This window comes from Pecten maximus, chromosome 11 (assembly GCF_902652985.1).
Source record: "Pecten maximus chromosome 11, xPecMax1.1, whole genome shotgun sequence".
Taxonomy (NCBI): Eukaryota; Metazoa; Mollusca; class Bivalvia; order Pectinida; family Pectinidae; genus Pecten; species Pecten maximus.
In genome coordinates, this window is record NC_047025.1 from 37,768,481 (window position 1) to 37,782,265 (window position 13,785).

The 13,785-nt window shown below is 39.5% G+C and overlaps 1 protein-coding gene across 3 annotated transcripts in view; it reads left to right on the top strand.

The window, feature by feature from the left end:
- The first annotated feature begins 441 nt into the window (after positions 1 to 441).
- Positions 442 to 13,785, top strand: part of LOC117337355 (hemocyte protein-glutamine gamma-glutamyltransferase-like) — a 54,244-nt gene continuing 40,900 nt past the window's right edge. Inside the window, exons 1-3 of one of the 3 annotated variants that reach the window (XM_033898314.1) lie at positions 442 to 546; positions 646 to 717; positions 836 to 956. In XM_033898314.1, coding sequence (XP_033754205.1) covers positions 951 to 956 — 6 coding nt within the window. In that variant the 5' untranslated portion in view covers positions 442 to 546; positions 646 to 717; positions 836 to 950. Of the gene's footprint in view, positions 547 to 645; positions 718 to 835; positions 957 to 3,627; positions 3,773 to 13,785 lie in introns of those variants that run through there. The other 2 variants (XM_033898312.1, XM_033898313.1) reach the window with 2 other exon arrangements.

Sequence of the window (13,785 nt, forward strand, 5' to 3'; positions counted from 1 at the left end):
ATGTTTTGAGTAAACTTTGTATATAAGGGGAATGCACATGGAGACTGAAAATTTTGATATATTACAAATTAGTTTAAATTAAATATCGATCTCTGTAATACTGCCTGCAATCATCTCTGTAATATTGCCTGCAATGGCAAGCATTATAGTATCAACAGTAGGGAAGAAGCGGGCATAGAGGATACATAGCCAAGCTCCGATCGAGTATGATGCAAAGACCTAACATCACCTAGAGGAGTGGACACAAGCCACCAGAGAATTACGTCAGCCGGAGGGGGCACTTACAATAACAACAGCAGCATTGTAAGTGTTAAGTTTTACTTGTATACTTATGTGTGTTATTTAATCACTTGTTGATCTTTGTGGAATAATTTAGATTCTTAATTAACTCACAATAAAGAGGACAATAAGCCCCTGTTTAACTTTTTAGTGGTCATCAGAATACTACAGGTCAAGGTGATCTCATACCTTAACCTTTCAATGTAAGACTTAATTGGCAATTATCTGTAAAAGGAAATCTGCAGCTGTGCAGCCTGTGTTGTTAGGGTATGGAACCGGATACTTTACCTCTATAGACCTCAACAAATATATGCTTTGTGGTTTTCAAACATTGCCATTCAGGAGATCGTTTTTGTATTTAAATAGGTGGTAGGGCAATCCAAAGGAGCCTATAAATACAGACAGAACAGACCGCCAAACCTGTAGTTCGGGGTGGGGGTAAGTACAGAGTGGCAGTTTAACCTGTTTAACAAGTATTGAAGCATGCAATTGAATTACTGCATCATGTTGCATGCATTTCAATGGTTTTAACACAAGGTTACATGACTTTTTTCAGACTGCAGTACTGTTGTCTCAATCCTTAGTTTACCAGTCCAGAAGTTTCATCGAAGTAATTGACAAGTCTTGCCTACACTGATCATCGAAGAGAATAGAAGAGTGCAGTAGGAAAAATGGAGGTAATTATTTAAAAACCTTGTTAATCTATGATTAAGGGATTTGGTCAAATTTATTTATTTCTCGAAGATTGACTTATGAAAAGACTTAGTTTTGTTTTAACAATTACAAGTATGGGGTCCAATAAGGGAAAAGAAGTAAATTTCTTGACTGTTCAAAAAAAAGTATTGAGATAGAATTAATAAGTAGATTCATAGATTGCAGAGGGCTACATATATATAAAAGAAGGCTGTAAAGTCTATAGAACCTTATTTAAATGAACATATTGTGTTAGTAGAATCCTCAATAAAGGAGACTAGATGTTTTATTTTATAAAATACTCTACCAAATTTGCTTTGAACCGTCATTGCAATGTTATATATGACAGCAATTACAATGTTAATGGTTTTGTTACTATCTAGTTGATCTTATCAAATATAGACAACTTTTAGGGGTTATGGAGTTGCTATACAATTCTTCTTAATGAGAGAGAGGACAGGTACAGTTCTAGTTAATGAGAGAGAGGACAGGTACAGTTCTAGTTAATGAGAGAGAGGACAGGTACAGTTCTAGTTAATGAGAGAGAGGACAGGTACAGTTCTAGTTAATGAGAGAGAGGACAGGTACATATGTACAGTTCTAGTTAATGAGAGAGGGCATGCAGTATTTACCTGTACAGTTCTAGTTAATGAGAGAGAGGACAGGTACAGTTCTAGTTAATGAGAGGTAAGGGCATGCAGTATTTACCTGTACAGTTCTAGTTAATGAGAGAGAGGACACTGTACAGTTCTAGTTAATGAGAGAGAGGACAGGTACAGTTCTAGTTAATGAGAGAGAGGACAGGTACAGTTCTAGTTAATGAGAGAGAGGACAGGTACAGTTCTAGTTAATGAGAGAGAGGACACTGTACAGTTATAGTTAATGAGAGAGAGGACAGGTACAGTTCTAGTTAATGAGAGAGAGGACAGGTACAGTTCTAGTTAATGAGAGAGAGGACAGGTACAGTTCTAGTTAATGAGAGTGAGGGCATGCAGTATTTACCTGTACAGTTCTAGTTAATGAGAGTGAGGTCATGCAGTATTTACCTATACAGTTCTAGTTAATGAGAGGTAAGGGCATGCAGTATTTACCTGTACAGTTCTAGTTAATGGGAGTGAGGGCATGCAGTATTTACCTATACAGTTCTAGTTAATGAGAGAGGGCATGCAGTATTTACCTGTACAGTTCTAGTTAATGAGAGAGGACATGCAGTATTTACCTGTACAGTTCTAGTTAATGAGAGAGGACATGCAGTATTTACCTGTACAGTTCTAGTTAATGAGAGAGGGCATGCAGTATTTACCTGTACAGTTCTTGTTAATGAGAGAGGACATGCAGTATTTACCTGTACAGTTCTAGTTAATGAGAGTGAGGGCATGCAGTATTTACCTGTACAGTTCTAGTTAATGAGAGTGAGGGCATGCAGTATTTACCTGTACAGTTCTAGTTAATGAGAGAGGGCATGCAGTATTTACCTCTACAGTTCTAGTTAATGAGAGAGGGCATGCAGTATTTACCTCTACAGTTCTAGTTAATGAGAGAGAGTATTCAGTATTTACCTGTACAGTTCTAGTTAATGAGAGGGAGAGAGAGTATTCAGTATTTACCTGTACAGCTCTTGTACTATATAAATGTAGCTATTAATAATGAATACACCTGTAAGGGATCTGAAAAGATTTATGATCTTCAAATTAAGACAAAATTAATTTTGTTTATTTACTTTTAAACTTCAAGGATGAAAGTGTATTGCTGTAATTAGTTCCATCTGTCCGTTTGTTTTTTACACAATATTTATCAAGCTAAAACAAGTATCTCTAGAGTACCATATTATCTGCCAAGGTTAGAGTGTCAAAGGTCATATGTGACTTTGCACCTCTGATTATAAAAGCTTTAATAGAATATATATCATTAACTCCTTCATTATCTTATAACTTCGTTAAGTGCATATTTTACACCATAGTTTGAAAACATCGATAAAAATCTACACCTGATTAGATTTTGGTGGTCATAGACCAAGGTTAAAAGGTAAAGGTCAAACTTTACCAATTTTTAAATGAAAAGTTTGTGTTAACAAATCATCATGAACCCTGATTTATTGATCTGCTTGCTTTTATTTAAGAGGGCCCTGTATACCACTAGTAATACTAGTACTCCTGGGGACCTAGTTGAGGTAGTACAACACAGAACTTAGCTGGACATTGCTTTTCGGAGAATTTCACCAACTTGAGATTTTTCTTGCTTTGTTACCTGGGCAGTGCATTCTGACACTGTAAAATTCATAACATCAAGTTCTATAACTGATTATATTTTGATGGTCACTGATCAAGGTTAAAAGGTCACATTCTGGTTGAGTCAGGCATATACATTATGTGGCCTCTTTCTGACAAGTCTGTTTTAAACTGGATTTACAATTGGTTTTTGTAGTTTTTCACCTTTATGCATTGTTCATTTTCATTGAAGATATCTTTTAACCAGTTATTGTTTGAAAATTGATATTTTGCTGTTGTATTGCTCTATTTCATTGAGCTCCCCTGTATTCTAAAGAGATAAGTATATTGTGTAATGTTAAGCATTTATTTATGTATTTCCTTCCTTCCTTCCTGGAGTAATCAGCCATGCCATAAATGAGCCCAGAGAATATGCAGCACTTGAGATTAGGGTATAGTAGTCATAAATAACTGGCAGGTGGATATTGTAGTATTACACACTGATATCACACAGCTCTCCAGCCTTCCCTACCACAATGTCCTTTACCAGCCGGCTAGAATTCCGTGTTGGACACTATGGTAGCCATTCAGGGGTAAGTCTGTTATTAGGGTACATATAGGCCTAATGGGTCAGACAACTATACATTTCATTGATCCTCTTCAGATTCAAAAACCTAAAATATAATGAAATGCTGATACCTTTTGGATGCTTGGAGATTCGATACATAGATAGTTTATCAATTTGTGAATTTCAGTACTGCATTTTTTAGCAGGAAAGTTCTTATTAAAGTTCTTCTTAAGAAAGGGGTAAAGTTTTCAAAATGACAGTGACATTTTGGGTATATATTTTATTTATTGGTGTTGGGATATATTTGAACTTCCTCAACATATGACGATAATTTGATGATAAGAAAATGTAAACCACAGCCTAGCCATATTTATAGATTTGAATTTCCTGTCGTAGTTGTACCGAGATATATATATATATATATATAACTTAACACTGTCTATTCTTTATAATTTTGATGGCTTGAAATGTTTCAATGTGTATTTGCTGAATTGTGAATTTTCTAACCTGAGGTCCTCTCCACTGTGGAGGAGCTATGATTTACTATAGTAGGTCGATTCTCCATGGTTTGTTTCCGTATTCATTCCAGTCTAATTTAATTTAATTTACTAGCATTTTATAATTGTAACTTTATAATATGGAGATTTGGTAGAGCCTGTTTATATAGGTATTGTAATTTGTAACAGTTTACAGCAATATATATATATCTTGGTCAATTACCATTTGTATTTCAATTCACACAGCCTGCAGAATTTAATTTGTGCAATCTGGCTTTTTTATGATGTTTCTGTTCATGCATACATTAATTATTTCCTTGTCATGTGACAGGAGGTACAGCTATCACTACTCAGCTAACTTTCAAGGCCAGTGAGCCTTTTCTTTATGAAATACATTAGCAGCTACATTTGTACATGACCATTACGGAAAGCATAATGTGTCTAGAATATTTTAACTGACTTGTAGGAATGTATCCTATAACAACAGTGTACTGACTTGTAGGTCTGTATCCTATAACAACAGTGTACTGACTTGTAGGTCCTATAACAACAGTGTACTGACTTGTGGGTCCTATAACAACAGTGTACTGACTTGTGGGTCCTATAACAACAGTGTACTGACTTGTGGGTCCTATAACAACAGTGTACTGACTTGTGGGTCCTATAACAACAGTGTACTGACTTGTAGGTCCTATAACAACAGTGTACTGACTTGTGGGTCCTATAACAACAGTGTACTGACTTGTAGGTCTGTATCCTATAACAACAGTGTACTGACTTGTGGGTCCTATAACAACAGTGTACTGACTTGTAGGAATGTATCCTATAACAACAGTGTACTGACTTGTAGGTCTGTATCCTATAACAAAAGTGTACTGACTTGTAGGTCTGTATCCTATAACAACAGTGTACTGACTTGTAGGTCTGTATCCTATAACAACAGTGTACTGACTTGTAGGTCCTATAACAACAGTGTACTGACTTGTGGGTCCTATAACAACAGTGTACTGACTTGTGGGTCCTATAACAACAGTGTACTGACTTGTAGGAATGTATCCTATAACAACAGTGTACTGACTTGTAGGTCTGTATCCTATAACAAAAGTGTACTGACTTGTAGGTCTGTATCCTATAACAACAGTGTACTGACTTGTAGGTCTGTATCCTATAACAACAGTGTACTGACTTGTAGGTCCTATAACAACAGTGTACTGACTTGTAGGTCTGTATCCTATAACAACAGTGTACTGACTTGTGGGTCCTATAACAACAGTGTACTGACTTGTGGGTCTGTATCCTATAACAACAGTGTACTGACTTGTAGGTCTGTATCCTATAACAACAGTGTACTGACTTGTAGGTCTGTATCCTATAACAACAGTGTACTGACTTGTAGGTCCTATAACAACAGTGTACTGACTTGTAGGTCTGTATCCTATAACAACAGTATACTGACTTGTAGGTCTGTATCCTATAACAACAGTGTACTGACTTGTAGGTCTGTATCCTATAACAACAGTGTACTGACTTGTGGGTCCTATAACAACAGTGTACTGACTTGTGGGTCTGTATCCTATAACAACAGTGTACTGACTTGTAGGTCTGTATCCTATAACAACAGTGTACTGACTTGTAGGTCTGTATCCTATAACAACAGTGTACTGACTTGTGGGTCCTATAACAACAGTGTACTGACTTGTGGGTCCTATAACAACAGTGTACTGACTTGTAGGTCCTATAACAACAGTGTACTGACTTGTAGGTCTGTATCCTATAACAACAGTGTACTGACTTGTAGGTCCTATAACAACAGTGTACTGACTTGTAGGTCTGTATCCTATAACAACAGTGTACTGACTTGTGGGTCTGTATCCTATAACAACAGTGTACTGACTTGTAGGTCTGTTTCCTATAACAACAGTGTACTGACTTGTGGGTCCTATAACAACAGTGTACTGACTTGTAGGTCTGTATCCTATAACAACAGTGTACTGACTTGTAGGTCCTATAACAACAGTGTACTGACTTGTAGGTCTGTATCCTATAACAACAGTGTACTGACTTGTAGGAATGTATCCTATAACAACAGTGTACTGACTTGTGGGTCCTATAACAACAGTGTACTGACTTGTAGGTCCTATAACAACAGTGTACTGACTTGTAGGTCTGTATCCTATAACAACAGTGTACTGAATTGTAGGTCTGTATCCTATAACAACAGTGTACTGACTTGTGGGTCCTATAACAACAGTGTACTGACTTGTAGGTCTGTATCCTATAACAACAGTGTACTGACTTGTAGGTCTGTATCCTATAACAACAGTGTACTGACTTGTAGGTCTGTATCCTATAACAACAGTGTACTGACTTGTAGGTCCTATAACAACAGTGTACTGACTTGTAGGTCCTATAACAACAGTGTACTGACTTGTGGGTCCTATAACAACAGTGTACTGACTTGTAGGTCTGTATCCTATAACAACAGTGTACTGACTTGTAGGTCTGTATCCTATAACAACAGTGTACTGACTTGTGGGTCTGTATCTTATAACAACATTATACTGACTTGTAGTCTCACGAATTGTAGGTTCCCATAACAACAGTGTACTGATTTGGGTCCTATAACAACAGTGTACTGACTTGTAGGTCTGTATCCAAAACAACAGTGTAATGAAATTGTAGGTCTGGATCCTATAACAACAGTGTACTGACTTGTAGGTCTGTATCCTTATAACAACAGTGTTACTGATTGTAGGTCTGTATATCTATAACAACAGTGTACTGACTGGAGGGTCTGTATCCTATACAACAGGTACTGACTTGTAGGTCGGTTTCTATAACAACAGTTGTACTGACTGTAGGTCTGTATCGTATAACAACGATGATACTGACTTGTGGGTCCTCTAACAACAGGACTGACTTGTAGGTCTATAACACCCAGTGTACTGACTTGTGGTCGTATCTATAACCAACAGTGTATGACTTTGTAGGTCTGTATCCTATAACAACAGTGTACTGACTTGTAGGTCTGTATCCTATAACAACAGTGTACTGACTTGTAGGTCTGTATCCTATAACAACAGTGTACTGACTTGTGGGTCCTATAACAACAGTGTACTGACTTGTAGGTCCTATAACAACAGTGTACTGACTTGTAGGTCTGTATCCTATAACAACAGTGTACTGACTTGTAGGTCTGTATCCTATAACAACAGTGCACTGACTTGTAGGTCTGTATCCTATAACAACAGTGTACTGACTTGTAGGTCTGTATCCTATAACAACGGTGTACTGACTTGTGGGTCTGAATCCTATAACAACAGTGTACTGACTTGTAGGTCTGTATCCTATAACAACAGTGTACTGACTTGTAGGTCTGTATCCTATAACAACAGTGTACTGACTTGTAGGTCTGTATCCTATAACAACAGTGTACTGACTTGTAGGTCTGTATCCTATAACAACAGTGTACTGACTTGTAGGTCCTATAACAACAGTGTACTGACTTGTAGGTCTGTATCCTATAACAACAGTGTACTGACTTGTAGGTCTGTATCCTATAACAACAGTGTACTGACTTGTGGGTCCTATAACAACAGTGTACTGACTTGTGGGTCCTATAACAACAGTGTACTGACTTGTAGGTCTGTATCCTATAACAACAGTGTACTGACTTGTAGGTCCTATAACAACAGTGTACTGACTTGTGGGTCCTATAACAACAGTGTACTGACTTGTGGGTCTGTATCCTATAACAACAGTGACTACATTGCTGAACTTTTATTGGAAATTAGAAAGGTATGGGCAGAGGGAATTGAAAGGGATGTTAGGGTGGAAAAGGAATGGATTGGAATTTGGGGTGGGGTGGTGAGTAGAGTGAAGTGATAGTGGGATGGAGTGGTAGTTGGGTGGAGTAGATGTGGGGTTTGAGTGGAATTGGAAGTGGGGTGGAGTGGTAGTGGAGTAGAGTGGATTTTTAGTTGGATGGAGTGGAAGTATAGGGGTCGAGTAGAAGTTCGGTGGAATAGTAGGGGAGTGGAGTTGAAGTGAAAGTGGAGTGGAGAGGTGGTAATGGAGGAGAGGTTGGAGTGGAAGTGGAGTAGAGTGGATTTTTAATTGGGTTGAGTGGAAATGGGATGGAGTGGTAGTTGGGTGGAGTAGAAGTGAGGGTGGAGTAGTACATGTAGTGGGATGGAGTGGAGTTGGGTGGAGTAGTACATGTAGTGGGATGGAGTGGAGTTGGGTGGAGTAGTACATGTAGTGGGGTGGAGTAGTACATGTAGTGGGATGGAGTGGAGTTGGGTGGAGTAGAAGTGAGGGTGGAGTAGTACATGTAGTGGGATGGAGTGGAGTTGGGTGGAGTAGAAGTGAGGGTGGAGTAGTACATGTAGTGGGATGGAGTGGAGTTGGGTGGAGTAGAAGTGAGGGTGGAGTAGTACATGTAGTGGGATGGAGTGGAGTTGGGTGGAGTAGTACATGTAGTGGGATGGAGTAGTACATGTAGTGGGATGGAGTGGAGTTGGGTGGAGTAGAAGTGATGGTGGAGTAGTACATGTAGTGGGATGGAGTGGAGTTGGGTGGAGTAGAAGTGAGGGTGGAGTAGTACATGTAGTGGGATGGAGTGGAGTTGGGTGGAGTAGTACATGTAGTGGGGGTGGAGTAGTACATGTAGTGGGATGGAGTGGAGTTGGGTGGAGTAGTACATGTAGTGGGATGGAGTAGTACATGTAGTGGGATGGAGTGGAGTTGGGTGGAGTAGAAGTGATGGTGGAGTAGGATGGAGTGGAGTTGGGTGAAATAGATGGTGGAATCAGGTGGAGGGCAGTTGTACCTTATCTGTCTGAATGTTCATTCCATTGAACAGACTTTGATTATAACTTGACAAGTGTAATTTGTTTGGTAACTTAAGGTACATGTTGTATTGATTGCTAATTAGAATCATCTACACTCTTTTCAATACCATTGATTATTTTGTTTAACAGATCTTACTGATCGCTTTGTGTGACTAAACTTTTGGATGTAGAATTAGAATGTAACCTTATAAACCTTGTATGTCAGACAGCTAGTACTCCAGGTTGTCCACCAATACACCACTTCCTGTCAGGAAATTAACAAGTGGTCAACAATATTGCTGGATATGGATGGATTTCTCCAACTTAACTCTGTTACCATACCCGACTTTATTTACATACTCTGATATATGTCTTTATTTAATACTCTGATTGTCTGATAATTATTGTTAATTTTTTCTTAGAACATTAAATATTTTGTTAAATACGACAAAGGATGCCTCCTTACTTGAGGAAATAAACCACACGAAAATGAAGAAAAACTAACTGCTGTAAGCACCAGATTGTGTATACAACCTGTACTTCCTTTGATGGTCAATCCAAGATATCATGTACATTGGATTTCCGTCTAGTCATTATGCTGACTTGATTTTGTATTGAAGGTTTTGAGCATCATTTCTGAAAATTGTTTCCAGAAGTCATTGACTATTTTCTTGTGGTAGATTCTTAATTCACTTATCTGTGCTGGGAGTTGGAAAATATTTGACGACTACATTCCATCAGAAGTTGTGAGATTTCTTTGCTATTAGCTGTAAGACTTGAGAGAACATATTAGAATGAGCCACTATGATCCTAATACAGATACTTGGAGTAATGAGGAGCCAAAGAAGAAAATGGCTCCCATTGAGGAGAAGAAAGAACCTCCCCAACCTGTAGTACAGCAGAACAAACCACAACCAGTGAGTGTGAGAGGGTGTACGGATATACCTGTTTGTGTTCGAGTCAATGATATCATTTTGATCTTTTCAGCAGTTTGAGATAAAACATTGTTTGATTGCACTCAAATTGACCATTGAGATACTTATCCTGTTGGTTGTTTTGATAACAGGAAGTTTTTTTTTTTATTTCAGCTATAACCAAAACTAATTTGACATTGAGATACTTATCCTGTTGGTTGTTTTGATAACAGGAAGTTTTTTTTTTTATTTCAGCTATAACCAAAAGGCCCATTCTGGCTAGTTACATCTGTCTGTGAAGTCTCCCTAGGTTCTCGTTCTCCTTGTCTAAGGCTAGTTACATCTGTCTGTGGAGTCTCCCTAGGTTCTCGTTCTCCTTGTCTAAGGCTTGTTACATCTGTCTGTGAAGTCTCCCTCGGTTCTCGTTCTCCTTGTCTCAGGCTAGTTACATCTGTCTGTGAAGTCTCCCTAGGTTCTCGTTCTCCTTGTCTAAGGCTAGTTACATCTGTCTGTGAAGTCTCCCTAGGTTCTCGTTCTCCTTGTCTCAGGCTAGTTACATCTGTCTGTGAAGTCTCCCTAGGTTCTCGTTCTCCTTGTCTAAGGCTAGTTACATCTGTCTGTAAAGTCTCCCTAGGTTCTCGTTCTCCTTGTCTAAGGCTAGTTACATCTGTCTGTGAAGTCTCCCTAGGTTCTCGTTCTCCTTGTCTAAGGCTAGTTACATCTGTCTGTGGAGTCTCCCTAGGTTCTCGTTCTCCTTGTCTAAGACTAGTTACATCTGTCTGTGGAGTCTCCCTAGGTTCTCATTCTCCTTGTCTAAGTTCTAGTTACATCTGTCTGTGAAGTCTCCCTAGGTTCTCGTTCTCCTTGTCTAAGGCTAGTTACATCTGTCTGTGAAGTCTCCCTAGGTTCTCGTTCTCCTTGTCTAAGGCTAGTTACATCTGTCTGTGAAGTCTCCCTCGGTTCTCGTTCTCCTTGTCTAAGGCCTAGTTACCATTTGAGGTTCTCGGTTCTCGTTCCTTGTCTAAGGCTTGTTACATCTGTCTGTGAAGTCTCCCTAGGTTCTCGTTCTCCTTGTCTAAGGCTAGTTACATCTGTCTGTGGAGTCTCCCTAGGTTCTCGTTCTCCTTGTCTAAGACTAGTTACATCTGTCTGTGGAGTCTCCCTAGGTTTTCATTCTCCTTGTCTAAGACTAGTTACATCTGTCTGTGAAGTCTCCCTAGGTTCTCATTCTCCTTGTCTAAGGCTAGTTACATCTGTCTGTGAAGTCTCCCTAGGTTCTCGTTCTCCTTGTCTAAGGCTAGTTACATCTGTCTGTGAAGTCTCCCTCGGTCCTCGTTCTCCTTGTCTAAGGCTAGTTACATCTGTCTGTGAAGTCTCCCTCGGTTCTCATTCTCCTTGTCTAAGGCTAGTTACATGTCTGTGAAGTCTCCCTAGGTTCTCGTTCTCCTTGTCTAAGGCTAGTTACATCTGTCTGTGAAGTCTCCCTAGGTTCTCATTCTCCTTGTCTAAGACTAGTTACATCTGTCTGTGGAGTCTCCCTAGGTTCTCGTTCTCCTTGTCTAAGACTAGTTACATCTGTCTGTAAAGCCTCCCTAGGTTCTCGTTCTCCTTGTCTCAGGCTTGTTACATCTGTCTGTGAAGTCTCCCTCGGTTCTCGTTCTCCTTGTCTAAGGCTTGTTACATCTGTCTGTGAAGTCTCCCTCGGTTCTCGTTCTCCTTGTCTCAGGCTAGTTACATCTGTCTGTGAAGTCTCGCTAGGTTCTCGTTCTCCTTGTCTAAGGCTAGTTACATCTGTCTGTGGAGTCTCCCTAGGTTCTCGTTCTCCTTGTCTAAGGCTAGTTACATCTGTCTGTAAAGTCTCCCTAGGTTCTCGTTCTCCTTGTCTCAGGCTAGTTACATCTGTCTGTGGAGTCTCCCTAGGTTCTCGTTCTCCTTGTCTAAGGCTAGTTACATCTGTCTGTAAAGTCTCCCTCGGTTCACATTCTCCTTGTCTAAGGCTAGTTACATCTGTCTGTGGAGTCTCCCTAGGTTCTCGTTCTCCTTGTCTAAGGCTAGTTACATCTGTCTGTGGAGTCTCCCTAGGTTCTCATTCTCCTTGTCTAAGGCTAGTTACATCTGTCTGTGGAGTCTCCCTAGGTTCTCGTTCTCCTTGTCTAAGACTAGTTACATCTGTCTGTGAAGTCTCCCTAGGTTCTCGTTCTCCTTGTCTAAGGCTAGTTACATCTGTCTGTGGAGTCTCCCTAGGTTCTCGTTCTCCTTGTCTAAGGCTAGTTACATCTGTCTGTGAAGTCTCCCTCGGTTCTCATTCTCCTTGTCTAAGGCTAGTTACATCTGTCTGTGAAGTCTCCCTAGGTTCTCGTTCTCCTTGTCTAAGGCTAGTTACATCTGTCTGTGAAGTCTCCCTAGGTTCTCATTCTCCTTGTCTAAGACTAGTTACATCTGTCTGTGGAGTCTCCCTAGGTTCTCGTTCTCCTTGTCTAAGACTAGTTACATCTGTCTGTAAAGTCTCCCTAGGTTCTCGTTCTCCTTGTTTAAGGCTTGTTACATCTGTCTGTGGAGTCTCCCTAGGTTCTCGTTCTCCTTGTCTCAAGCTAGTTACATCTGTCTGTGAAGTCTCCCTAGGTTCTCGTTCTCCTTGTCTAAGGCTAGTTACATCTGTCTGTGGAGTCTCCCTAGGTTCTCGTTCTCCTTGTCTAAGGCTAGTTACATCTGTCTGTAAAGTCTCCCTAGGTTCTCGTTCTCCTTGTCTCAGGCTAGTTACATCTGTCTGTGGAGTCTCCCTAGGTTCTCGTTCTCCTTGTCTAAGGCTAGTTACATCTGTCTGTAAAGTCTCCCTCGGTTCACATTCTCCTTGTCTAAGGCTAGTTACATCTGTCTGTGGAGTCTCCCTAGGTTCTCGTTCTCCTTGTCTAAGGCTAGTTACATCTGTCTGTGGAGTCTCCCTAGGTTCCCATCTAATTCACTGTTGTCAGAGTATAATGACAAGTAGTCTATATTCAGTCCACAACTCGAATCTGCACCCTCCCATACCGCCACCTAAAGCTCTACAACGGATTTTCCTCATATATAATTCCCTCGTTAAGTTCGCCACCCTCGCATACTGCCACTGGCCATGTTTGTACAAACGTCCTAAATCGCTATATTTCCCTCGACAATATCGCCATTTTGTTCTGTTTTTGGTTATCAGGGAACTCTTTTTTGTTCTATTTATAGGCATAGGACATTTCCTTTTTTCACTTGCTAACTGTTCATGTGATTTTTAGCTTCATGCTTGGATGATTTTCTATCGCTGAGGTAGATCAATATTCGGATGTTTTTATTATGTCACATCCACCGACATTTATGGTTTAGTTTGGAATAAAAGTAGGACTGATTTGTACTCATGTTGTGTTCCTATTGTGTATGGTATAAAAGTTTGGTTTCACCAGTCTAGGTAGAAAAGCCACAGCCGAATACTTTCGCATGAATTGAAGTTTGACAGATAATAACAGTTGCATGCAATAAAAGTAGATCAATGACTATTTTCAGAAATTTGTGAATTAATATATAAAAAAATATATAGCCTATAGAATAATTGACTAATGAATCTACATTATGTACATGTATACTGTAAATCGTATAACGTTATTACGGCCAGATTATCTGGTAAACGTTGGTAATGCCATCTCTTAATTATACCATCTCATGGTTGAAATTTCAATAATTTGATACTATTGTTATACAGTTATAACTGGCATGGACGAAATGTGTCAATATAACAAGGGAAGACTGTGTAGTTGCCCTATATGACATTCA